The 26,069-nt window shown below is 44.9% G+C and overlaps 1 protein-coding gene across 1 annotated transcript in view; it reads left to right on the forward strand.

The window, feature by feature from the left end:
* NAGLU (N-acetyl-alpha-glucosaminidase) overlaps window positions 1-5,464 on the forward strand; it is a 43,123-nt gene extending 37,659 nt beyond the window's left edge. The window contains exon 6 of the mRNA XM_040436508.1: window positions 3,010-5,464. Within this exon, the coding sequence (XP_040292442.1) occupies window positions 3,010-4,220 (1,211 nt within the window). The 3' untranslated portion in view covers window positions 4,221-5,464. The remainder of the gene's footprint in view (window positions 1-3,009) is intronic.
* Window positions 5,465-26,069: the final 20,605 nt, after the last annotated feature.

Consider the following 26,069-nt stretch of genomic DNA (forward strand, 5'->3'; position numbering starts at 1 on the left):
ACCTGTCTGGCCCCAATGCATTTTTGGCGTATCTTCAGGAAGACGTGCTTAACACGCATGGTTGCCACTGCTGCATCTAATTTCATTTTAAGAGCAATTTCCTATCTGAATTGACATTTATACAATAGTGACCCATAAGAATTACCTCCTGAGGAACCCGTATTAGAGGGAGAAACACGTCAAGGTGTCACTTATATGTACTAGATAGCCCCATTACAGATTAACATCTGGTGGGGACACTAGTAAACATTAAGGTTATCATTGGTTATGGGATTGGTTATATGTTTATAATGGGGACAACCAGGGTATACTCAGCCTAGGCACGAGGACAGGGAGTCCTTACCACATAGGGTCGTGCCTGGGTTGAGGGTCTAGACAGGATAAGTGAAGGGCCAGTCAGGTCCCCTCCCCCTGCCTGTTCCTGGTAGATCCCCCTGATATTTATGTATGTCTGGTCTTTAGTTGTATCACATTATTGGCCATTAGAATTATTGATAACCGGGACTTTATTCCTGTTTTTTTTAAAACAGATCAAATAAAGTTAATAATTTTAAGGGTTTGCTTATTTTGGTGGACTATTGATTTTTGTTTCAAGTAACTCTATTATATCGATTGCATCATATTGCTGGACTAGTTGGTATGTGGGAGCTTGGCTGTAAGTTTGATCCTAGCACCTTTCAGACCATGTTCACACACCATAGGTAGTCTAGTGGTAGGACCCATGCCACACTGAGATACCTTGGCAGTGGTGCAAAAGGGCTCCGATGTGTTCCTGACTGGAATACATTGGCTAACGTCTCAGTTCTTAACATCTGCCTGAGGGATTAGCCAGTATTGTCAGTTGCATATCTGATTGTGGTGCACCTTTTGCAGCGATTTATGTATTCATTGTGGTTTGTCTAGTGCATAATATGGGGATTCAAAAAATAATTGGGGGGATCTTTGCATTCTTACGGGCACCTGGTTTTGGGTGTGACTGCTAAATCTTCAGATCGTATAGGTACACCCCTGTTTAGGGTTTCACATGATGGATTCAGTTCCACTACTAGGCTGAATTCACACGTCCGTGGAACACGGTCCGTGAGATACCGGACTGGCATCCTGCTGAGTGCAGGAGCACACGGCGTCCTTGGTTGCTATGACACCGTGCGCTTCGTGCCACCGCTGCCGTACAGCAATAGACTTGTATGATCTATACGAGTGTATTACAGTACAGCAGCAGCGGCACAAAGCGCACGCCATCTCAGCAACCAATGACTCTGTGCGCGTTCCACGGACGTGTGAATTCAGCCTTACTTTCTAAACATGGCAACAGGGGTTGTCGATGGGGGATAACTTGTAAACTTGGTACAACCCCACAAATATGCAGCTACCATACACACTACATATAATATGACACAAAGTATAGCTGTAGTTTTTAACTTTAAAAGAAAAAAAGAAATGTCGGGACACACGTTAATAAATGTTGTAATATACTTTTTTCTTAGCGACAGATTCTCCTTAGCAATGCTCTGTCTTTTAGCATTTTAATAAAAGCTGACTACTGCTTACTCTAGGATGCAAAGCCAGACTGACTCTGCCCTAGCCATTGTATTCCTATGTGTAATTAACCTATTTTAATAAGCAGTTGACTAACAGTCACTACCTATATCTTCGGCAGCCAGTACGGAATGTTGCAGCTCCACTCTTCTCCCTATCTTCCCAGTGCTAGCCAGAAACTCACTAGGACGATAGAGAGGAGAGGGGCTTGACAGTAAGTGTAATATATGCTTGTGGTTAGCACTTACTGTTTGCTGCAGCATTGTTCTCTATCTTTTCATCACTTACTATCTAACCAGAGATGGTGCTAGTAAGATAGAGAACAGTACTGCAGAGAACAGTCAGTGTTAAACCCAGGAATATAATACTCTTGGTACAATTTAGCAGGACATTGTCGGGAAGGAAGTATTCCTTCCCAACAAGCGCCTGCTCATCCGTGAAGGAGACCGCTGCACTTATGCACTTATATGCAGCAATCTCCGCCACAGTATGACATCGCTCGTCCCCATAAAGAATCATTATTTGCTAGCAGCAGAGGCTGTTTAGATACCATGATCTCCTGCCGACAATCAATGATTTAGTTGACCGCATGAAAGATGCAATTACCCGATCAGGTAATCGACAGTATCTTTACAACTTCTGATAATCACTAACGAGTGTTCCTATGAATGCTTGTTAGCGATTATCTGGCTGATTCTCGGACTGTGTAAAGGACCCTTTACTGTCAGGGCTGATCACTGCAGCCCAGCTCCTCTCTATTTTCCCAGAAAGATTCTGCTTAGCATTGAGAAACCTGTCTCTCAACTTTACAGAAAGCCATACTCAAGAGTTCAATAGAATGCTGAAGATTGATTCTCCTTAGAAACTCTATTACAGTGTCACTAAGAGAACACTTTAAAGGCAGTTGTTTTTTTTTTGTTTTTTTTATAAAATTACTTTTTTCTCTAATATAGTATTTTACAACTTTATTAACATGCCTGTCCCTACACTTTATTTTTAAGTTAAAATGACAGTTTTACTTTAAAGGGATTGTTCAAGATTTTGATATTGATGGCCTATGCTCAGGATAGGTCATCTATCCGAACGGAGGGGGTCAGACTCTTGGCACCCCACCGATAAGCTATTTGAAGAGACTGTGGGGCTCCAGTGAGTGCTGCACCTTCTTCCTAGACCTGTGATACCACGTTCATCAGTCACATGGCCTTGGTGCCCCTCAGTCCCATTCAAGTGAAAGGGGCTGAGCTGCAATAATGAGCAGTGGATGGCACTGTGCTTGGTAAGCTGCAAGGAGTCCGGTGAGCGATGCAACCTCCTCAAACAGCTGATCAGCAGGGTGACGAATGTTGGACCCTTGCCGTTCTGATATTTTGATTACCTATTCTGAGGATGGGTCATCACTATTAAACACCCAGAAAACCCCTTTAAAGCTATTATCACATTGACTAATACTTTGTTCTTATCTGTCTTAAGTGGATCCCGGAGCCATCTGGTTAATGCAGGGCTGGTTGTTTGTTAATAATCCATCCTTCTGGAAACCAGCACAGATTCGTGCACTACTTCATGGAGCACCCATTGGTAAAATAATTGTCCTGGACTTGTTTGCAGAGACCTCATCAGTTTACCAGTTAACAGAGTCTTTCTTTGGGCAACCTTTTATTTGGTGCATGCTGCATAACTTTGGTGGCAACCATGGTTTATATGGAACAGTTGAAGCTGTCAACAATGGACCTTTCGAGGCTATGTCATTCAAAAACTCCACCATGGTTGGAACAGGACTTACCCCAGAAGGTATTGAACAAAATGACATGATATATGAACTGATGAACGAGATTGGTTGGAGATCCAAGCCCCTTAACCTTACCGAGTGGATTTTAAATTATTCCACCAGACGTTATGGACAGAAGAACCCCAATGCTCTGACTGCATGGCAGCTTCTTCTTAGAAGTGTCTACAACTGTACCCAAGATTGGAAGGACCATAATCACAGCCCTTTAGTAAGACGACCGTCTCTCAAGATGAACATAGCAGTCTGCTATAATGAAAGCCAACTCTTTGAAGCTTGGAAATTTATGTATTATGCATCTTCTTCCCTGTCAAACAGTAGCACATTTCTGTATGATCTAGTGGATGTTACTAGAGAAGCTGTGCAGCAGTTGGTAACTCACTATTATATAGACCTTAAGATGTCTTATGAGAGTGAAGATCTAACAAACCTTATGACTGCAGGTGGTGTATTGATTTATGATCTTCTTCCTGAACTTGATAATCTCCTTTCCAGTCAATCCCAGTTCTTGCTTGGTAGATGGCTAAAAGATGCCAGTAAAATGGCAGTAACTGCACAGGAGGCTGCCCTTTATGACATGAATGCTCGAAACCAAATCACTCTATGGGGTCCTACTGGCAACATTTTGGACTATGCTAACAAGCAATTTGGGGGGCTAGTACAGGATTATTATTCAGAACGCTGGAGTTTATTTGTGTGGTGCCTGGTCGAAAGCCTTAATACAGAAGTACCCTTCCACCAAGAGAAGTTCAATCAGGCCGTATTCAATGTAGAAAAGGCATTCATTTACAATGGCAAGAAGTATAGTTCAACTCCCACTGGGAACACAATAGATATTGTTAAAAATATATTTATAAAGTATTATCCAAAAGCAGTAAAGGTAAAAGAAAACCTATAATGGACAAAATGCCTTCTACTTACAAGAGGTAATACAACTACTTCAAGGAGAATACTTAAATATACATTACAATCATAAAATAGGCATAAAACAGCATAAACGTATACACATTTGCTGTATCAGCAGTCCCCTAAAATATGAAAGTTATGCTGTGTAAAAATAGTGCTGAAATAATTGCAACATTTCAACTTCTTATAAGGTGTGTTTTTTTTTTTTTTTTTTTTTTTTTTTTTTTTTTTGCCAATCAAGATTCTATACATATGTGAGAATAACAAACATGCTGGCTATATATATCATCAAATAGGAGCAATACTAATGCAATTTGATACAGAATCAAATTCAAGCATATATTCCAATTATTATTAGTTTGATACACTAAATTAATGTTCCCCAACCAGTGGCTCACAAGCAACATGTAGATTCCAAGCTATTGGTAGTTTTAAACACTGTCATAATATTGATTTAAATATGGTACTAGGATCAAAACTATTTCCCTGGCAGCTAATACTAGGCTAAGAGTCATGTGGCTGCCCTATCGGGGGAAGGTAACATGGCGCTCTGGCTTGGCAGGGGTATTTAGATAAAGGATTAGGGCAGGAAACAAACTTTGTTCCAGATGTAGTACTTTTATTAGGTTGACCACTCGGGATAAAACACTACAGTGACAATTAATATCACTATATAGTGCTGAGCAATATGCAGCATCCAAATAATTCTCCCTTACAGAGCCCACCAAATGCTGCCATATAGTTTCTACATAATAATGCAATTAAATTCCCAAACAACCATCAAACCCTTCTCCTGCCTTGCTCCCGGGGTTTTATGGTCTTTGTAGAAAATAAGGAACTTGGGCTGTTACCAGTTTGCCACTCTCTAAAACTGTTAGTGGTTACATGCTATAAAGACAAAGATTTAAAGGGGCTTTCATTTCACAGGACAGGCCAGGAAGCTTGCTTGGCTATAACCACAAAATTTCATGGTGTCAGATCCCATTTGGCTTTCTCAGTTGACTCATGTGTAGGGAAATAGACAAGACCTATGCATATTGCATTGTGTTGCTTATGTTCTTCAGCCTATTTGCCTATTGCTTAGTAAGGGCCACTAACACTGTAAGTAATAATACACTGGCACGGGTATGGTTTACTTCATAGTTTGATTTTATAAAAAAATATTTTGCTTTAAACTTTTTGCTGACTGTAGCCTTTGCCAAAATGGTAGCTACTGTCTGTTTCAACTGCAATGACTTTTTTAAAGAGGACCTTTCACCTTGAAAAACATTGTGATCGAAGTATGCTGACATGTAGATCGGCGCCCGGGGATCTCACTGCACTTACTATTATCCCTGGGCGCCGCTCCGTTCTCCCGTTATGCCCTCCGGTATCTTTACTCACTAAGTTATAGTAGGCGGTGTCTGCCCTTGTCCTGTGGGCGTCTCCTTCTCCTAGGCTGCAGCGCTGGCCAATCGCAGCGCACAGCTCACAGCCTGGGAGAAAAAAACCTCCCAGGCTGTGAGCTGTGCGCTGCGATTGGCCAGCGCTGCAGCCTAGGAGAAGGAGACGCCCACAGGACAAGGGCAGACACCGCCTACTATAACTTAGTGAGTGAACATACCGGAGGGCATAACGGGAGAACAGAGCGGCGCCCAGGGATAATAGTAAGTGCAGTGAGATCCCCGGGCGCCGCTCTACATGTCAGCATACTTCGTTCACAATGTTTTTCAAGGTGAAAGGTCCTCTTTAAATGTTTATATGATATTCATTTTTTTTTTTATTATGCTTAAACTAATTTGTTTAGAAATTTAAATTCACATGATGTGTCCATCCCTCACTTTCTTAACTTGTCATGCAGATGGGATTTAATAAAATCTTTTTGTATTGATAGGGGGTGTCTGTGTATTTATTTGGTTATTTTTACTATATAAAAAAAAAAAGTAGTTTTTTACTATTAAGTTGGAACCTGTTCTATTTGGGGGACTCATTAGATGAACCCCTCTTTAATTACCATTTTAATGACCATAGCTATGAGAGAAATGCCATTTGAACCCACAGATTTTGGCTAGATTAGCATGGAGAAGGATCGAGATGTTGGATTTCAACAAGCCTGATCCTTTAGGCTACCTGTACACATTGAGGATTATGTGCATTTTTTTCCGCTTGGATTTTCGTGCAGAAAAACTGCAGCCAAATGGAGTACCAGCAAAGGGAATGGGATCTGGCAAATCTCATCTACGTTTTGCATATATACAGTTAGGTTCATATATTAGGCAGAGAGAGGCCAAACAAGTTATAAGAGCTTCCAAAGCACAGGCAGAAGAGAAATTAGCTCAGTCAGGGAAAAAAGGCGAGAAGGCATTCTTCAGATACATAAATGAAAAAAGGAAACTAAAACAAGGAATTACCAAATTAAAAACAAAAGAAGGAAGGTATATAAAAGAAGATAAAGAACTAGCTGACTGCCTCAATGAATATTTCTGTTCAGTTTTTACAAAGGAAAATGAAGGAGAAGGACCTCAGTTAGGAAAGAAGACTAATGAATCTTTTGATGCATGTGTCTTTACAGAGGAAGAGGTTCTAAGTCAGCTGTCTAAAATTAATACAAATAAGTCACAGGGGCCTGATGGGATACACCCAAAGCTATTAAAAGAGCTCAGCGTTGAACTAGCAAAACCATTAACAGATTTATTTAACCAATCGCTGGCAACAGGAATCGTCCCAGAAGATTGGAAATTAGCAAATGTTGTGCCCATTCACAAGAAAGGTAGTAGGGAGGAATCGGGCAACTATAGGCCAGTAAGCCTGACATCAATAGTGGGGAAATTAATGGAAACCATACTTAAGGAGAGGATTGTGGAACATCTAAAATCCCATGGATTGAAAGATGAAAAACAGCATGGGTTTACTTCAGGGAGATCTTGTCAAACTAATCTTATAGATTTTTTCGATTGGGTGACTAAAATAATAGATGGAGGAGGTGCAGTAGACATCGCTTATCTAGACTTTAGTAAGGCTTTTGATACTGTCCCACATAGAAAGCTTATCAATAAAGTGCAGTCTTTGGGCTTGGACTCCCATATTGTTGAATGGATTAGGCAGTGGCTGAGGGACAGGCAACAGAGGGTTGTAGTCAATGGAGTATATTCAGACCAAGGTCTTGTTACCAGTGGGGTACCTCAGGGATCTGTTCTGGGACCCATATTGTTTAATATCTTTATCAGCGAAATTGCAGAAGGCCTCGATGGTAAGGTGTGTCTTTTTGCTGATGACACAAAGATTTGTAACAGGGTTGATGTTCCTGGAGGGATACACCAAATGGAAAAGGACTTAGGAAAACTAGAGGAATGGTCAAAAATATGGCAACTAAAATTTAATGTTGATAAGTGCAAGATAATGCACCTGGGATGTAAAAACCAAAGAGCAGAATATAAAATCAGTGATACAGTCCTAACCTCAGTATCTGAGGAAAGGGATTTAGGGGTCATTATTTCAAAAGACTTAAAGGTAGGCAGACAATGTCATAGAGCAGCAGGAAATGCTAGCAGAATGCTTGGGTGTATAGGGAGAGGAATTACCAGTAGAAAGAGGGAGGTGCTCATGCCGCTCTACAGAGCACTAGTGAGACCTCATTTGGAGTATTGTGCTCAGTACTGGAGACCATATCTCCAGAAGGATATTGATACTTTGGAGAGAGTTCAGAGAAGAGCTACTAAACTGGTACATGGATTGCAGGATAAAACTTACCAGGAAAGATTAAAGGACCTTAACATGTATAGCTTGGAAGAAAGACGAGACAGAGGGGATATGATAGAAACTTTTAAATACATAAAGGGAATCAACAAGGTAAAAGAGGAGAGAATATTTAAAAGAAGAAAAACTGCTACAAGAGGACATAGTTTTAAATTAGAGGGGCAAAGGTTTAAAAGTAATATCAGGAAGTATTACTTTACTGAGAGAGTAGTGGATGCATGGAATAGCCTTCCTGCAGAAGTGGTAGCTGCAAATACAGTGGAGGAGTTTAAGCATGCATGGGATAGGCATAAGGCCATCCTTCATATAAGATAGGGCCAGGGGCTATCCATAGTATTTAGTATATTGGGCAGACTGGATGGGCCAAATGGTTCTTATCTGCCGACACATTCTATGTTTCTATATATTTGGACAGAGACAAAAAATTTCAAATTTTTGTTCTGTACATTACCAAAATGGATTTTGAACAAAACAATTCAGATGCAGTTGAAGTTCAGACTTTCAGCTATCTCAGTGGGTTGAACAAAATGATTGCATTTTTTTTTTTTTCAACTCAATGCCTTTATTTCAGGGGCTCAAAAGTAATTGGATAAATTAAATAATAAATAAAATGTTAATTTCTAATACTTGGTTGAAAATCCTTTGTTGGCAATGACTGCCTGAAGTCTTGAACTCATGGACATCACCAGATGCAGTGTTTCCTCCTTTTTAATGCTCTGCCTGGCCTTTACTGCAGCGGTTTTCAGTTGCTGTTTGTTTGTGGGTCTTTCTGTCTGAAGTTTAGTCTTTAACCCTTTAAGGACCTATGACGTATATTTATGTCATAGGTCCGGCCCCTAAACATGGCGCCCGCTCGCACGTGCAACGGGCGCCTTAGCCGCGGGGTTTCTGCTGTTTTTAAATAGCATAGACCCGCGGCACATGTATGCGATCAGCCATAAGGCTGATCACATACATCTTACCCTTCAGATGCCGTGGTAAAATGTGACCACAGCATCTGATCATGCCGGAAGCAGAAGTCGCGCACTTCCTGTCCGGTAACGGCATTCCCCGACTGAGATTGGGGAACCTGTTACACTGCGCTAATTGACCCGAAGCCTCAAGCAGGCTTCAGAGTCAATTAGATGACTATACCAATACAAAGTGGCAGCATTGTATTGGTATAGTGCAAATGAAGTGTTCAATGATGGCTATGTAGCAATCAACGAACACTACGGGCAATCGAATGATTGCCAGTTATTGTAACCCAAGGTGACTTAAACAAAAAAAAAGTTTTTACAAATATAAAAAATAAAAAAAATAAGTTCAAATGACCCCCCCCTTTCCTTAAAGTAAATATACTGAACCAATAAAAAACATAAACAACATGGTCATCGCCTAGTGCGAAAATGCCCATACTATTGAAATATAATAATATTAATGGCATACGGCAAATGGGGTAGCGTGAAAAAAAATAAAACAGCCAATTTGCCATTTTTGTCACTTCAACTACCCAATAATTTTTTTTTTTATAAAAAGTGATCAAAAAGTATCAGAATTGCATTTTTTCCCAATTCTACCCCATTTGGAAAAAAAAATTCCCGCTTTCTACTGCATGGTATACAACTGTAAATGGTGCCATTAGAAAGTACAACTTGTCCCGCATAAAAATAAGCCATTATAAGGCTATGTGAATGGAAAAATTAAAAAGTTAGGACTATGGGAATGCGCTGAGTGAAAAACTAAAATGCAAAAAATGGAAAATCCCAGGGTCCTTAACCACCTCCGGACCGCCTAACGCAGGATCGCGTTCCGGAGGTGGCAGCGCTGCGCACAGTCACGCATATACGCGTCATCTCGCGAGACGCGAGATTTCCTGTGAACGCGCGCGCACACAGGCGCGCGCGCTCACAGGAACGGAAGGTAAGAGAGTTGATCTCCAGCCTGCCAGCGGCGATCGTTCGCTGGCAGGCTGGAGATGTGTTTTTTTTAACCCCTAACAGGTATATTAGACGCTGTTTTGATAACAGCGTCTAATATACCTGCTACCTGGTCCTCTGGTGGTCCCCTTTGTTTGGATCGACCACCAGAGGACACAGGTAGCTCAGTAAAGTAGCACCAAGCACCACTACACTACACTACACCCCCCCCCCCGTCACTTATTAACCCCTTATTAGCCCCTGATCACCCCTAATCACCCCTGATCACCCCATATAGACTCCCTGATCACCCCCCTGTCATTGATTACCCCCCTGTCATTGATCAACCCCCTGTAAAGCTCCATTCAGACGTCCGCATGATTTTTACGGATCCACTGATAGATGGATCGGATCCGCAAAACGCATCCGGACGTCTGAATGAAGCCTTACAGGGGCATGATCAATGACTGTGGTTATCACCCCATATAGACTCCCTGATCACCCCCCCTGTCATTGATCACCCCCCTGTCATTGATCAACCCCCTGTAAAGCTCCATTCAGATGTCCGCATGATTTTTACGGATGCACTGATACATGGATCGGATCCGCAAAACGCATCCGGTCGTCTGAATGAAGCCTTACAGGGGCATGATCAATGACTGTGGTGATCACCCCCCTGTCATTGATTACCCCCCTGTAAAGCTCCATTCAGATGTCCGCATGATTTTTACGGATGCACTGATAGATGGATCGGATCCGCAAAACGCATCCGGACGTCTGAATGAAGCCTTACAGGGGCATGATCAATGACTGTGGTGATCACCCCATATAGACTCCCTGATCACCCCCCTGTCATTGATTACCCCCCTGTCATTGATTACCCCCCTGTAAAGCTCCATTCAGATGTCCGCATGATTTTTACGGATGCACTGATAGATGGATCGGATCCGCAAAACGCATCCGGACGTCTGAATGAAGCCTTACAGGGGCATGATCAATGACTGTGGTGATCACCCCATATAGACTCCCTGATCACCCCCCTGTAAAGCTCCATTCAGATGTCCGCATGATTTTTACGGATGCACTGATACATGGATCGGATCCGCAAAACGCATCCGGTCGTCTGAATGAAGCCTTACAGGGGCATGATCAATGACTGTGGTGATCACCCCCCTGTCATTGATTACCCCCCTGTAAAGCTCCATTCAGATGTCCGCATGATTTTTACGGATGCACTGATAGATGGATCCGATCCGCAAAACGCATCCGGACGTCTGAATGAAGCCTTACAGGGGCATGATCAATGACTGTGGTGATCACCCCATATAGACTCCCTGATCACCCCCCTGTCATTGATCACCCCCCTGTCATTGATTACCCCCCTGTAAAGCTCCATTCAGATGTCCGCATGATTTTTACGGATGCACTGATAGATGGATCGGATCCGCAAAACGCATCCGGACGTCTGAATGAAGCCTTACAGGGGCATGATCAATGACTGTGGTGATCACCCCATATAGACTCCCTGATCACCCCCCTGTCATTGATCACCCCCCTGTCATTGATTACCCCCCTGTAAAGCTCCATTCAGATGTCCGCATGATTTTTACGGATGCACTGATAGATGGATCGGATCCGCAAAACGCATCCGGACGTCTGAATGAAGCCTTACACGGGCGTGATCAATGACTGTGGTTATCACCCCATATAGACTCCCTGATCACCCCCTGTCATTGATCACCCCCCTGTCATTGATCACCCCCCTGTCATTGATCACCCCCCTGTCATTGATCACCCCTCTGTAAGGCTCCATTCAGATATTTTTTTGGCCCAAGTTAGCGGAATTTTTTTTTTTTTTTCTTACAAAGTCTCATATTCCACTAACTTGTGTCAAAAAATAAAATCTCACATGAACTCACCATACCCCTCACGGAATCCAAATGCGTAAAATTTTTTAGACATTTATATTCCAGACTTCTTCTCACGCTTTAGGGCCCCTAGAATGCCAGGGCAGTATAAATACCCCACATGTGACCCCATTTCGGAAAGAAGACACCCCCAGGTATTCCGTGAGGGGCATATTGAGTCCATGAAAGATTGAAATTTTTGTCCCAAGTTAGCGGAACGGGAGACTTTGTGAGAAAAAAATTAAAAATATCAATTTCCGCTAACTTGTGCCAAAAAAAAAAATTTCTATGAACTCGCCATGCCCCTCATTGAATACCTTGGGGTGTCTTCTTTCCAAAATGGGGTCACATGTGGGGTATTTATACTGCCCTGGCATTCTAGGGGCCCCAAAGCGTGAGAAGAAGTCTGGTATCCAAATGTCTAAAAATGCCCTCCTAAAAGGAATTTGGGCACCTTTGCGCATCTAGGCTGCAAAAAAGTGTCACACATCTGGTATCGCCGTACTCAGGAGAAGTTGGGGAATGTGTTTTGGGGTGTCATTTTACATATACCCATGCTGGGTGAGAGAAATATCTTGGTCAAATGCCAACTTTGTATAAAAAAATGGGAAAAGTTGTCTTTTGCCAAGATATTTCTCTCACCCAGCATGGGCATATGTAAAATGACACCCAAAAACACATTCCCCAACTTCTCCTGAATACGGCGATACCACATGTGTGACACTTTTTTGCAGCCTAGGTGGGCAAAGGGGCCCATATTCCAAAGAGCACCTTTAGGATTTCACAGGTCATTTACCTACTTACCACACATTAGGGCCCCTGGAAAATGCCAGGGCAGTATAACTACCCCACAAGTGACCCCATTTTGGAAAGAAGACACCCCAAGGTATTCCGTGAGGGGCATGGCGAGTTCCTAGAATTTTTTATTTTTTGTCACAAGTTAGTGGAAAATGCTTTTTTTTTTTTTTTTTTTTTTTTTTCATACAAAGTCTCATATTCCACTAACTTGTGACAAAAAATAAAAACTTCCATGAACTCACTTTGCCCATCAGCGAATACCTTGGGGTCTCTTCTTTCCAAAATGGGGTCACTTGTGGGGTAGTTATACTGCCCTGGCATTCTAGGGGCCCAAATGTGTGGTAAGGAGTTTGAAATCAAATTCTGTAAAAAATGACCTGTGAAATCCGAAAGGTGCTCTTTTGAATATGGGCCCCTTTGCCCACCTCGGCTGCAAAAAAGTGTCACACATCTGGTATCTCCGTAATCGGGAGAAGTTGGGGAATGTGTTTTGGGGTGTCATTTTACATATACCCATGCTGGGTGAGAGAAATATCTTGGCAAAAGACAACTTTTCCCATTTTTTTATACAAAGTTGGCATTTGACCAAGATATTTATCTCACCCAGCATGGGTATATGTAAAAAGACACCCCAAAACACATTCCTCAACTTCTCCTGAATACAGAGATACCAGATGTGTGACACTTTTTTGCAGCCTAGGTGGGCAAAGGGGCCCACATTCCAAAGAGCACCTTTCGGATTTCACAGGTCATTTACCTACTTACCACACATTTGGGCCCCTAGAATGCCAGGGCAGTATAACTACCCCACAAGTGACCCCATTTTGGAAAGAAGAGACCCCAAGGTATTCGCTGATGGGCATAGTGAGTTCATGGAAGTTTTTATTTTTTGTCACAAGTTTGTGGAATATGAGACTTTGTATGAAAAAAAAAAAAAAAAAAAAAAAAAACATCATTTTCCACTAACTTGTGACAAAAAATAAAAAATTCTAGGAACTCGCCATGCCCCTCACGGAATACCTTGGGGTGTCTTCTTTCCAAAATGGGGTCACTTGTGGGGTAGTTATACTGCCCTGGTATTCTAGGGGCCCAAATGTGTGGTAAGGAGTTTGAAATCAAATTCAGGAAAAAATGAGGAGTGAAATCCGAAAGGTGCTCTTTGGAATATGGGCCCCTTTGCCCACCTAGGCTGCAGAAAAGTGTCACACATCTGGTATCCCCGTACTCAGGAGAAGTTGAGGAATGTGTTTTGGGGTGTCTTTTTACATATACCCATGCTGGGTGAGATAAATATCTTGGTCAAATGACAACTTTGTATAAAAAAATGGGAAAAGTTGTCTTTTGCCAAGATATTTCTCTCACCCAGCATGGGTATATATAAAATGACACCCCAAAACACATTCCCCACCTTCTCCTGAGTACGGAGATACCAGATGTGTGACACTTTTTTGCAGCCTAGGTGGGCAAAGGGGCCCATATTCCAAAGAGAACCTTTCGGATTTCACAGGTCATTTTTTACAGAATTTGATTTCAAACTCCTTACCACACATTTGGGCCCCTAGAATGCCAGGGCAGTATAACTACCCCACAAGTGACCCCATTTTGGAAAGAAGAGACCCCAAGGTATTCGCTGATGGGCATAGTGAGTTCATAGAACTTTTTATTTTTTGTCACAAGTTAGTGGAATATGAGACTTTGTAAGGAAAAAAAAAAAAAAAAAAAAATCATCATTTTCCGCTAACTTGTGACAAAAAATAAAAAGTTCTATGAACTCACTATGCCCATCAGCGAATACCTTAGGGTGTGTACTTTCAGAAATGGGGTCATTTGTGGGGTGTTTGTACTGTCTGGGCATTGTAGAACCTCAGGAAACATGACAGGTGCTCAGAAAGTCAGAGCTGCTTCAAAAAGCGGAAATTCACATTTTTGTACCATAGTTTGTAAACGCTATAACTTTTACCCAAACCATTTTTTTTTTACCAAAACATTTTTTTTTTATCAAAGACATGTAGAACTATAAATTTAGAGCAAAATTTCTATATGGATGTCGTTTTTTTTGCAAAATTTTACAACTGAAAGTGAAAAATGTCATTTTTTTGCAAAAAAATCGTTAAATTTCGATTAATAACAAAAAAAGTAAAAATGTCAGCAGCAATGAAATACCACCAAATGAAAGCTCTATTAGTGAGAAGAAAAGGAGGTAAAATTCATTTGGGTGGTAAGTTGCATGACCGAGCAATAAACGGTGAAAGTAGTGTAGGTCAGAAGTGTAAAAAGTGGCCTGGTCTTTCAGGGTGTTTAAGCACTGGGGGCTGAGGTGGTTAACCCCTTAAGGACACAGCCTTATTTCACCTTAAGGACCAGGCCAGATTTTGCAAATCTGACCAGTGTCACTTTAAGTGGTGATAACTTTAAAACACTTTGACTTATCCTGGCCATTCTGAGATTGTTTTTTCGTCACATATTGTACTTCATGACACTGGTAAAATGAAGTCAAAAAAAATCTTTTTTATTTATAAAAAAATACCAAATTTACCAACAAATTTTAAAAAATTGCAAATTTCCAAGTTTCAATTTCTCTACTTCTATAATACATAGTAATACCTCCAAAATAGTTATTACTTTACATTCCCCATATGTCTACTTCATGTTTGGATCAACTTGGGAATGATATTTTATTTTTGGGGGATGTTACAAGGCTTAGAAGTTTAAATCTTGAGATTTTCAAAAACCCACTTTTTAGGGACCATTTCAGGTCTGAAGTCACCTTGTGAGGCTTACATAATAGAAACCACCCCAAAATGACCCCATTCTAGAAACTACACCCCTCAAGGTATTCAAAACTGATTTTACAAACGTTGTTAACCCTTTAGGTGTTCCACAAGAGTTAATGGCAAATGGTGATAAAATTTCAGAATTTAGATTTTTTGGGTAAATTTTCCATTTTAATTCCATTTTTTTCAAGTAACAAAGCAAGGGTTAACAGCCAAACAAAATGCTATATTTATTGTCCCGATTCTGTAGTTTGCAGAAACACCCCATATGTGGCCGTAAACTACTGTACGGGCACACAGTAGGGCGTAGAGGGAAAGGTGCGCCGTATGGTTTTTGGAAGGCAGATTTTGCTGGACTTTTTTTTTTTTGATACCATGTCCCATTTGAAGCACCCCTAGAGTAGAAACTCCAAAAAAGTGACCCCGTTTTAGAAACTACGGGATAGGGTGGCAGTTTTGTTGGTACTAGTTTAGGGTACATATGATTTTTGGTTGCTCTATATTACACTTTTTGTGAGGCAAGGTAACAAGAAATAGCTTTTTTGGCACACAATGATTTCATTTTTGAAACAAAAAAAAAATCATGTTTTAGTGTCTCCATAGTCTGAAAGCCATAGTTTTTTCAGTTGTTGGGCGATTATCTTGGGTAGGGTATGATTTTTGCGGGATGAGATGACTGTTTGATTGGTACTATTTTGGCGTACAAGCGACTTTCTTGATCACTTTTATTGCCTTTTTTGGGAAGTAAGGTAGGCAAAATTTCAATTTCCTCCTTTTTTTTTTTTTTTATGGCGTTCACCGTGCGGGGAAAGTAACATGACCGTTTTATAGATCAGGTCGTTACGGATGTGGCGATACCTAATATGTGTAGTGTATTTTATTCTTTTCATTTTTATTCAGTGATAAATGTGTTTTTTTTTTGTTTTTTTTTAATCTTTTTTCACTTTTTTTTTTTGACCCAGACCCACTTGGTTCTTGAAGATCCAGTGGGTCTGATGTCTGTATAATACAGTACAGTACACTATATAGTATTGTACTGTATTTTACTTACACTTTGTCTGAACAGATCTATGCCTTTAGCACAGATCTGTTCAGCACCATGGACAGCAGGATGCCTGAGAAGGCGTCCTGTTGCCATGGGAACCTTCCCAGTCTGCCACAACTGAGCTCCCTCCCTCCTGTGACCCCATCCTGTCTGGGGGCTGCAAAGGCAATGAATATTCAAGAGGAGGCGGGCCGCCTGCAGCCCCCCCCCCCTGCACCACCCGCCGGCATAAAATCATTCAGGGGTGCAGGTAGGGGGGGGGAAATCTTAATTTTGGGCATTTTAAAGTTTCTGATCCCCGCTGTTAGGGACCGCGGGGATCAGAAACTGCAGAAAGCTGTCACGGAACCATGAACCAGACGTACAACAAGGGATAAGTGAAAATAAGAAGGCTTTATTGAAAATAAAGCTGTAAAGCAAAAGTCCAAACGGATGGCGAAACCGAAGCAGAGTCTTTGCGAAGCCAGAGGTCAGGAACCAGAAGGGTAGTCAGACGAAGCCAGGATCAGGAACCAGCAGGGTAGTCAGACGAAGCCAGGATCAGGAACCAGCAGGGTAGTCGGACGAAACCAGGATCAGGAACCAGCAGGGTAGTCGGACGAAACCAGGATCAGGAACCAGAAGCAGCAGCAGTCTAGAAGCATGTGAACACAGGAGGACCAAGCAAGGAACTGAAGCCACAGACCTCCTATATATATGAGCTAGGCATCCAGCTCCTCCCAGTGGGAAGGAGGAGCCGCAGGGTGGGAGGCTACAAGAAACCCAGAAACCAAGATGGCCGCCAGCACATGTCAAACGAAGGAGAACAGCAAGAAGGTAAGACCATGACAGTACCTCCCCCTCAAGGGCCCCTCCTCCGCGGAGTAAAGAACGGTTTCTGAGGGAAGCGTGCGTGGAAGGCTCGGAGCAAGGCAGGAGCATGGACATCTACGGAGGGAACCCAGGAACGCTCCTCTGGACCATAACCACGCCAATGGACCAAAAACTGCACCCGACCGCGGACCAGGCGTGAGTCCAGGATATTGCTCACCTCATACTCCTCACGATTACCCACTTGGACCGGACGAGGCCGAGGAACCGAGGAAGTGAAACGATTACACACCAGTGGCTTCAACAGGGAGACATGAAACACGTTGGAGATCCGCATGCCAGGAGGAAGCGCAAGGGCATAGGCTACCGGGTTTACCCTGCGAAGCACTCGGAAGGGACCAACAAAGCGAGGCGCCAGCTTGGGAGTGGGCACTCGAAGGTTGAGGTTGCGGGTGGACAACCATACACGGTCTCCGACCTGGTAGGAAGGAGCAGGCGCTCGTCTGCGATCAGCCTGGAGTCTCTGGCGCTGCGCAGAGACCTCAAGGGACTTCTGGATCAGTACCCAAGAAGCACGTAGGACGGAAAGGTGATCCTCCACAGCCGGAATATCCTGGGGAGAGAATACCTCCGGTAACACGGCAGGTTGGAACCCATAATTGGCCATGAAGGGAGACGTCCCAGAGGAAGAGTTCACCGCCGTGTTCCTGGCAAACTCAGCCCAAGGCAGGAGGTCAACCCAATTGTCTTGGTGATCGGAGACATAGCAACGAAGGAATTGCTCCAAGGCCTGATTGGATCGTTCTGCGGCCCCATTGGACTGAGGGTGGTAGGCCGAGGAGAAGGAGAGATGAATCCCCAACTGGGAGCAAAAGGCGCGCCAGAACCTGGACACAAACTGACTCCCCCGATCCGACACAATCTCCTTGGGCAAACCGTGCAACCGGAAGACCTCCCGGGCAAAAATCGTGGCCAACTCTTGTGCAGAGGGTAACTTCTTGAGAGGAACACAGTGGCACATTTTGGAAAACCGATCCACAATCATGAGAATGACCGTATGGCCTCGGGATGCAGGGAGGTCCACAATGAAATCCATCCCCAGGTGTGACCATGGGCGCTCCCCGGTGGCTATGGGTTGCAGAAGGCCCAACGGAAGGTGCCGAGGGGACTTACTCTGGGCACAAACGGAGCATGCCGCTACATATGCGGCGATGTCGGAACGTAGGGAAGGCCACCAGAACAGACGTGAAACAGCCCAGGACAGCTGATTCTTTCCAGGATGCCCCGCGGTCTTGGAGTTATGGTAGGTTCGCAACAACCGAGTGCGCAACTCCTCAGGCACAAAACATCTGCCGTTGGGTCTCCCAGAGGGAGCACCAGATTGAGCCGCCAAAATCTGCTCACCCAGGGGAAAGGTCAGGCTGGTGCGAATGGCGGCCAAGATCTGATTCGGAGGTATGACCGAAGTCGGAATCGACTCCTCCCTGAACAGCTCGGAGTACTGCCGTGATAAGGCATCCGCCCTGATGTTCTTGGAACCGGGTAGGTAGGAGACCACGTAATTAAAACGTGACAAGAACAGAGCCCATCTGGCCTGACGTGGTGTCAATCTCTTGGCCTCAGAAAGGTAGGTCAGATTCTTGTGGTCCGTCAGGATGAGGACCGGAACCACCGAACCCTCGAGCAAGTGCCTCCATTCTTTAAGGGCCTGCACGATGGCCAATAACTCCCTGTCACCAATCTGATAGTTGCACTCCGCGGAAGACAGTTTCCGGGAGTAAAACCCACAAGGAAGCAGAGGACCCTCTGGTGTTCTACGCTGAGACAGAAGGGCGCCTACTCCCGTCTCAGACGCGTCCACCTCGAGGACAAAGGGCAACCCAGGGTTGGGATGCGACAGAATCGGAGCCGACACAAAGGCGGACTTTAGAGCCTCAAAAGCTCGGATGGCCTCGAGCGGCCAGACCTGGGAATTACTGCCCTTCCTGGTCAGATCCGTGAGAGGCTTGGCTAGCATGGAAAAGTCCCTGATGAACTGCCGATAATAATTGGCGAAGCCCAAAAAGCGCTGCAGGGAACGAAGACCACTGGGCTGGGGCCACTGTAAGACAGCCGAAACCTTCTCAGGATCCATGGAGAACCCCTCAGCGGAAATGATGTAACCTAAGAAGGTTACCTGGGATCAGTGAAATTCGCATTTCTCAAGCTTACCGAACAGCTTGTGCTCTCGTAACCGTTGCAACACTCGTCTGACATCCAGAATGTGGGCCTCCATGGATTCAGAATATACCAAGATGTCATCCAAATAGACCACCACACACTGCTGCAACAGGTCACGGAAAACATCGTTGATGAATTCCTGAAAGACTGCGGGCGCATTGCACAACCCAAAGGGCATAACCAAGGATTCATAATGACCGGTCCTGGTGTTAAACGCGGTCTTCCACTCATCGCCCGCCTTGATCCTTACCAGGTTATATGCCGCCCTCAGGTCGAGTTTGGTAAAGACCGTGGCCCCTTTAAGGCGATCGAACAGCTCGGAAATCAAGGGTATCGGGTAAGCATTCTTGATCGTGATGCGATTGAGACCCCTGTAATCGATGCAAGGCCTCAACTCACCGCCCTTCTTTTTCACAAAGAAAAATCCAGCCCCTGCCGGGGACGAGGATTTGCGAATGTGTCCGCGTGAAAGCGCCTCCCTCACATACTCCTCCATGGCCTCATTCTCCGCTACCGACAGTGGATAGACTTTGCCACGAGGAGGAACGGCACCAGATTGTAACTCTATGGCACAATCGTATGGGCGGTGCAGAGGTAGGGCAACCGCGCGCACCTTATCGAATACATCCCGGTACTCCTCGTATTCAGGAGGCAACAGAGAGTCCGAGGAAGTACACAGCAACTTGACAGACCCATGGATGCAACTAACCCCACACTGCGGTGACCACGAGAGGATCTCGGCCGATCTCCAATCGAAAGTCGGATTATGCTTCCGGAGCCAGGGGTACCCCAAGACCACCGAGTAGTGTGGAGACGAAATAACCTGGAGGCAGACCGACTCTCTGTGAACGGCACCAATGGCTATCCCCACTGGAAGGGTCTCATGAGTCACGTGTGGCGGCAGAAGGGGTCTGCCGTCTATCGCCTCAAGAGCCAGTGGGGAACCTCGAGCCTGCAGAGGAATGGAATTGGCGGCAGCGAACACATTATCAATGAACAAACCACCAGCACCAGAGTCCACCAACACCTGGGTCGTCACCGAGCCCCCGACCCAGGAGAGGACAACAGTGATCAGTGGTTTGTCAACACGGGAAACCGGGGACGAGGAGACTCCACCCAAGATCTGCCCCCGACAGGATCTCAGGTGCGAGCGTTTCCCGGACGGGTCGGACATGCCAACCGAAAATGCCCACCGAGACCACAGTACATGCATCGGCCCTCGCGTCTCCGGAGTACCCTCTCCCCCTCGGACAGGCGAGCAAACCCCAGCTGCATGGGTTCACCCCCAGACAAGTCATCCCCAGGAGGCGTGGGAGGAGAGGGAGGCACGGGTGGGACAGCAAACGTAGGCGCCAATCTGTTAGAAAACCTCCGCAGGCTCTCCTTAAAGGAAGGTCTCTCCCTGAGTCTGGTGTCAATCAAAATCAGGAAAGAAATAAGAGACTCGAGCTCCACTGGTAGGTCCTTAGCTGCAACCTCATCCTTCAAGGCATCCGAGAGACCATGAGAGAAAGCAGCGACCAGAGCCTCATTATTCCAGCCCACCTCTGCTGCCAGGGTACGAAACTCAATGGCGTATTCAGCTACGGATCGTGAACCCTGTCTGATGGACATAAGGAGCTTCGCAGCAGAGGCAGCACGAGCCGGCACATCGAATACCTTCCGAAGAGAAGCAACAAAACCGGAAAACTCGGCAACCACCGGATTGTTGTTCTCCCATAAAGGGCTGACCCAGGCCAAGGCCTTGTCCGAGAGCAGCGAGATCAAGAAGCCCACCTTTGATCTCTCAGTAGGAAAGGCATGTGGCAGCAACTCGAAATAAATGCCCACCTGGTTAAGGAAACCTCGGCACTGAGTTGGCTCTCCCCCAAAGCGCTGTGGAAGAGGGGCAGAACCGATCATACCCCGAAACACCGCAGGTGCAACAACAGGTGTCGGGGTAGACTCTGGCGCAACAACCGGAGTGGCAGTAGGAGCGGGCCCAGGAGCGACAACCGACCCATCGGCAACGGGAGCGAAATGAGCCGTGCGTTCAAGCAGGGTTTGCAACGCCACAGCGAACCGACCCAACAGGTGATCCTGCTGATCAAGTCTGGCAACCAGCGTGGGTAGCGAGGATGGCCCTGTACCGTCAGAATTCATGGCTTGGTCCTAATGTCACGGAACCATGAACCAGACGTACAACAAGGGATAAGTGAAAATAAGAAGGCTTTATTGAAAATAAAGCTGTAAAGCAAAAGTCCAAACGGATGGCGAAACCGAAGCAGAGTCTTTGCGAAGCCAGAGGTCAGGAAACAGAATGGTAGTCAGACGAAGCCAGGATCAGGAACCAGCAGGGTAGTCAGACGAAGCCAGGATCAGGAACCAGCAGGGTAGTCGGACGAAACCAGGATCAGGAACCAGCAGGGTAGTCGGACGAAACCAGGATCAGGAACCAGAAGCAGCAGCAGTCTAGAAGCATGTGAACACAGGAGGACCAAGCAAGGAACTGAAGCCACAGACCTCCTATATATATATGAGCTAGGCATCCAGCTCCTCCCAGTGGGAAGGAGGAGCCGCAGGGTGGGAGGCTACAAGAAACCAAGATGGCCGCCAGCACATGTCAAACGAAGGAGAACAGCAAGAAGGTAAGACCATGACAAAGCGCTGCAAACCGCAGGTCTGAATTGACCTGCAGTTTGCTGCGATCGCTGACACGGGCTGGGGGTGTCACGGGACCCCCCCTGCGCATTTAGCAGAGGTGCCTGCTCAATGATTTGAGCAGGCACCTTGTTCCGTTCACCGCCCGTCGGGCGGCAGTGATCGGAACAACACATGACGTACCGGTATGTCATGTGTCCTTAAGGACTCTGGAAACATGCCGTACCGGTACGTCATGTGTCCTTAAGGGGTTAACAAGTGAATTGCATGCTCTATTGGGTTCAGATCAGGTGACTGACTTGGCCATTCAAGAATATTCCACTTTTTTGCTTCAATAAACTCCTGGGTTGCTTTAACTTTGTTTTGAGTCATTGTCCATCTGTATTATGAAACGCCGACCAATCAGTTTGGCTGGATTTGAGCACACAGAATGTCTCTGAAAACACCAGAATTCATCCGGCTGCTTCTGTCCTGTGTCACATCATCAATAAACACTAGGGACCCAGTGCCACTTTAAGCAAAGTCCAATCTAGCCTTCTTATTCTTGAGGCTTATGAGTGGCTTGCACCGTGCAGTGAACTCTCTGTATTTACTTTCATGCAGTCTTCTCTTTATGGTAGAGTTGGATATTGATACGCCTATATCCTGGAGAGTGTTGTTCACTTGGTTGGCTGTTGTGAAGGGGTTTCTCTTGATCACCATGGTAATTATTCTGCGATCCTCCACCACTGTTGTCTTCCGTGAGCGTCCAGGTCTTTTTGCATTGTTGAGGTCACCAGTGCTTGCTTTCTTTCTCAGGATGTACCAAAATGTAGATTTTACCACTCCTAATAGTGTAGCAATTTCTACGATTTGTTTTTTTTTCTGTTTTCGCAGATAAAGGATGGCTTGTTTCACCTGCATGGAGAGCTCCTTTGACCGCATGTTTACTTCTTAGCAAAATTTTTAAAATGCAAGCACCACACCTCAAATCAACTCGAGGCCTTTTATGCTCTTAATTGAGAATGAAATAATAAAGGAATTGGCCACACCTGCCAATGAAACAGCCTTTGAGTCAATTGTCCAATTACTTTTGTTCCCTTGAAAAACAGGGTGCCACATGTAAAGGAGCTGAAACTTCTAAACCTTTCATCCGATTTTTAATGTGGATACCCTCAAATAAGAGCTAAAAGTTTGGACTTTATGCCCATGTCAATTATATAACTATACCTTTTATACCGATGTTTTAGTAAACAGGTAATAAAAACAAAATGTGTGTCAGTGTCCAAATATATATATGGACCTAACTGTATTCCGTGTGAATTTTGAAATCTGCAGCCTTCTAATTGATTCTGCAGATTTTTATTTGGATCTTACTTCTGTGTGGATGTCTGTTGGAGACCCTGCACCTTATGCATGTACCCTAATGCCGCCTGCACACAATGCAGGTGATTGCAAGATTAAAATCCACAGCTGAAACCACAAACATAATTAACATGCTTTGGATTTGGAAATGCGCACCGCAGGTCAATTTGCACATGGAAACAACCCGCAAAGTATACATAAGATTACATTTTGCTAGTACTGTACTACGCTGTACTGTGCTGAGAAAATCTGCGTATTCCTCAATGTGTGTAGGTGGCCCATATGCTACAGATTTTGTTGCAGAGAATTTCTGCTTCTAAATAGGATTGAGCAAACCCCGACTGTAAAGTTCAGGGTCGTACCGAACTTTAGGATTTTTGGATCCCGAACAATTCAGTAAAAGTTCGGTGTTCAGCGATTTATTGGCGCTTTTTGAAAGCCTGCAGAGCAGCCTATCAACAAGCGTTTAACTCTTAGAAGCCGTCACAGCCATGCCTACTAATGGCATGGCTGTGATTGGCCAGTGCAGCATGTGACCCAGCCTCTATATAAGCTGGAGTCACGTAGTGCTGCACGTCACTCTGCTGTGCTTAGTGTAGGAATAGGATGCTGCTGCTGTGAGGGAGAGAATAGGAAAGAATCTTTAAGCTGAAGTGTTTGTTAACTCAGCGATCTACATGATTTAGTTTTGTGGGTGCAGTGCACAATCTTTTTACCCTGCCCTGAGCCCTGTGACGGAGAAAAATAACTTTTATCCATCTGTTAGTTAGGTGGGTGGCGGCGGCCATTTTATGCAAGCTCAGTGCACCAGCACAGCATATGTGCTATTGTGACATTCAAATCCAAGCTTGAAATACTGCAATAATAATTTAAGCTATAAATACAGCAAAAAATTTCTGGGTTTTAAAAAACACCCTTTTTGGGCAAAATACTACATTTTACAGTCCTTGCTGAGTCTGTGATTGTTAAAAACAAGCTTGAAATACTTCAATAATTTTCTGGGTTTTAAAAAACAACAATTTTTTGCAGTACCCTCCATCTGGGGCCTTGGCTGCATTAGTCAGTGTGCAATTTAAGCTAGAAATATGGCTATAATTTTCTGGGTTTTAAAAAACACCCATTTAGGGCAAAATACTTAATTTCGGCCTTGTGTGCATCTGTACGTGTGAGATACACACTTTAGATCCTGCTGTGCTATTCTGGTATTAAAAAAACATCCATTTTGGGCAAGATCCTAAATTTGAGAAATATGAGGAGAGTGTCAAATAAGGGAGGTGGCTCCGGTCGTGGTGCTGCTGGTGGAGCTCCTGTTGCAGGGAGAGGACATGGTCGATCTGTGCCAGCTACACGCACAAGTAAACCACCTTCCATAGGTGCGAGTAGGCGACAGAACCTTCAGCGGTATTTAGTCGGGCCTAATGCGGCTCTACGAATGGTGAGGCCAGAACAAGTACAGGCGATAGTAGATTGGGTTGCTGACAGTGCCTCCAGTTCCTTTACATTGTCTCCCACCCGGTATCCTGCCGAAAGATCAGAGTTGGCACCTGCAGCCGATGTCAATCAGTCTTTCACCTCACCCCCTTGCAAATCAGCCAAGCAGTCTGAGCTCCAAGTCATGCAGCAGTCTCTTCTGCTTTTTGATGACTCTGCTAGCAGGGTTTCCTAGGGCCATCCACCTAGCCCTGCCCCAGAAGTGGAAGAGATTGAGTGTACCGATGCCCAACCACTTATGTTTCAAGATGAGTACATGGGAGGACTATCGCAGCACGTCTCAGATGATGACGAAACGCGGGTTCCAACTGCTGTGGCTTTCGAAAGTGTGCAGAACGACAAGTAGAGCAGGGGTGAAGACTAGGTGGAAGATGATGTGGAGGACAATGAGGTCCTCGACCCCACATGGAATCAAGGTCATGCAAGTGACCAGTGCAGTTCGGATGAAGAGGCGGTGGTACCACAGAGCCACTAGCACAGCAGAAGAGGGAGCAGGGTGCAAAAGCGGTGCAGCTGTCCCCCAGACAGTATGCCTGCTACTGCCCACCGCAGCAAGGGACAGAGCACACCAAAGCCAGCTCCAAGGAGTTCCCTGGCGTGGCAGTTCTTCAGACAATATGCTGATGACAAGACACGAGTGGTTTGCACGCTGTGCAATCAGAGCCTGAAGCGAGGCATAAATGTTCTCAACCTGAGCACAACCTGCATGACCAGGCATCTAAGTGCAAAGCACGAGCTGCAGTGGAGTAGACACCTCAAAAGCCAAGAAAGGTCTCTGGCTCCTCCTGCTTCCTCTTCTGCTGCAGTCTTGGCCTCTTCATCCACCTCTGGAGAGACAGTGCCACCTGCCACCCCGCAAACAGAGGATCTGCCAGCAACACCACCACCTGGGTCACCAAGCATCTCCACAATGTCCCACAGAAGCATTCAGCTCTCCATCTCTCAAACACTGGAGCGGAAGAGGAAGTACCCCCCTACCCACCCGCGATCCCTGGCCCTGAAAGCCAGCATTTCAAAATCACTGTCCTTTGAAATGCTGTCATTCCGTCTGGTGAAGACGGAGAGTTTTAAAAGCCCCTTATGATGGTGGCTGTCCCATAGTACGTCATGCCCAGCTGCCACTGCTTTTCCAGGCGTGCCATCCCTTCCCCTGCACAACCAAGTGGGGGGAAAAAATCA

This window comes from Bufo bufo, chromosome 6 (genome assembly GCF_905171765.1).
Source record: "Bufo bufo chromosome 6, aBufBuf1.1, whole genome shotgun sequence".
Lineage (NCBI taxonomy): Eukaryota > Metazoa > Chordata > Amphibia > Anura > Bufonidae > Bufo > Bufo bufo.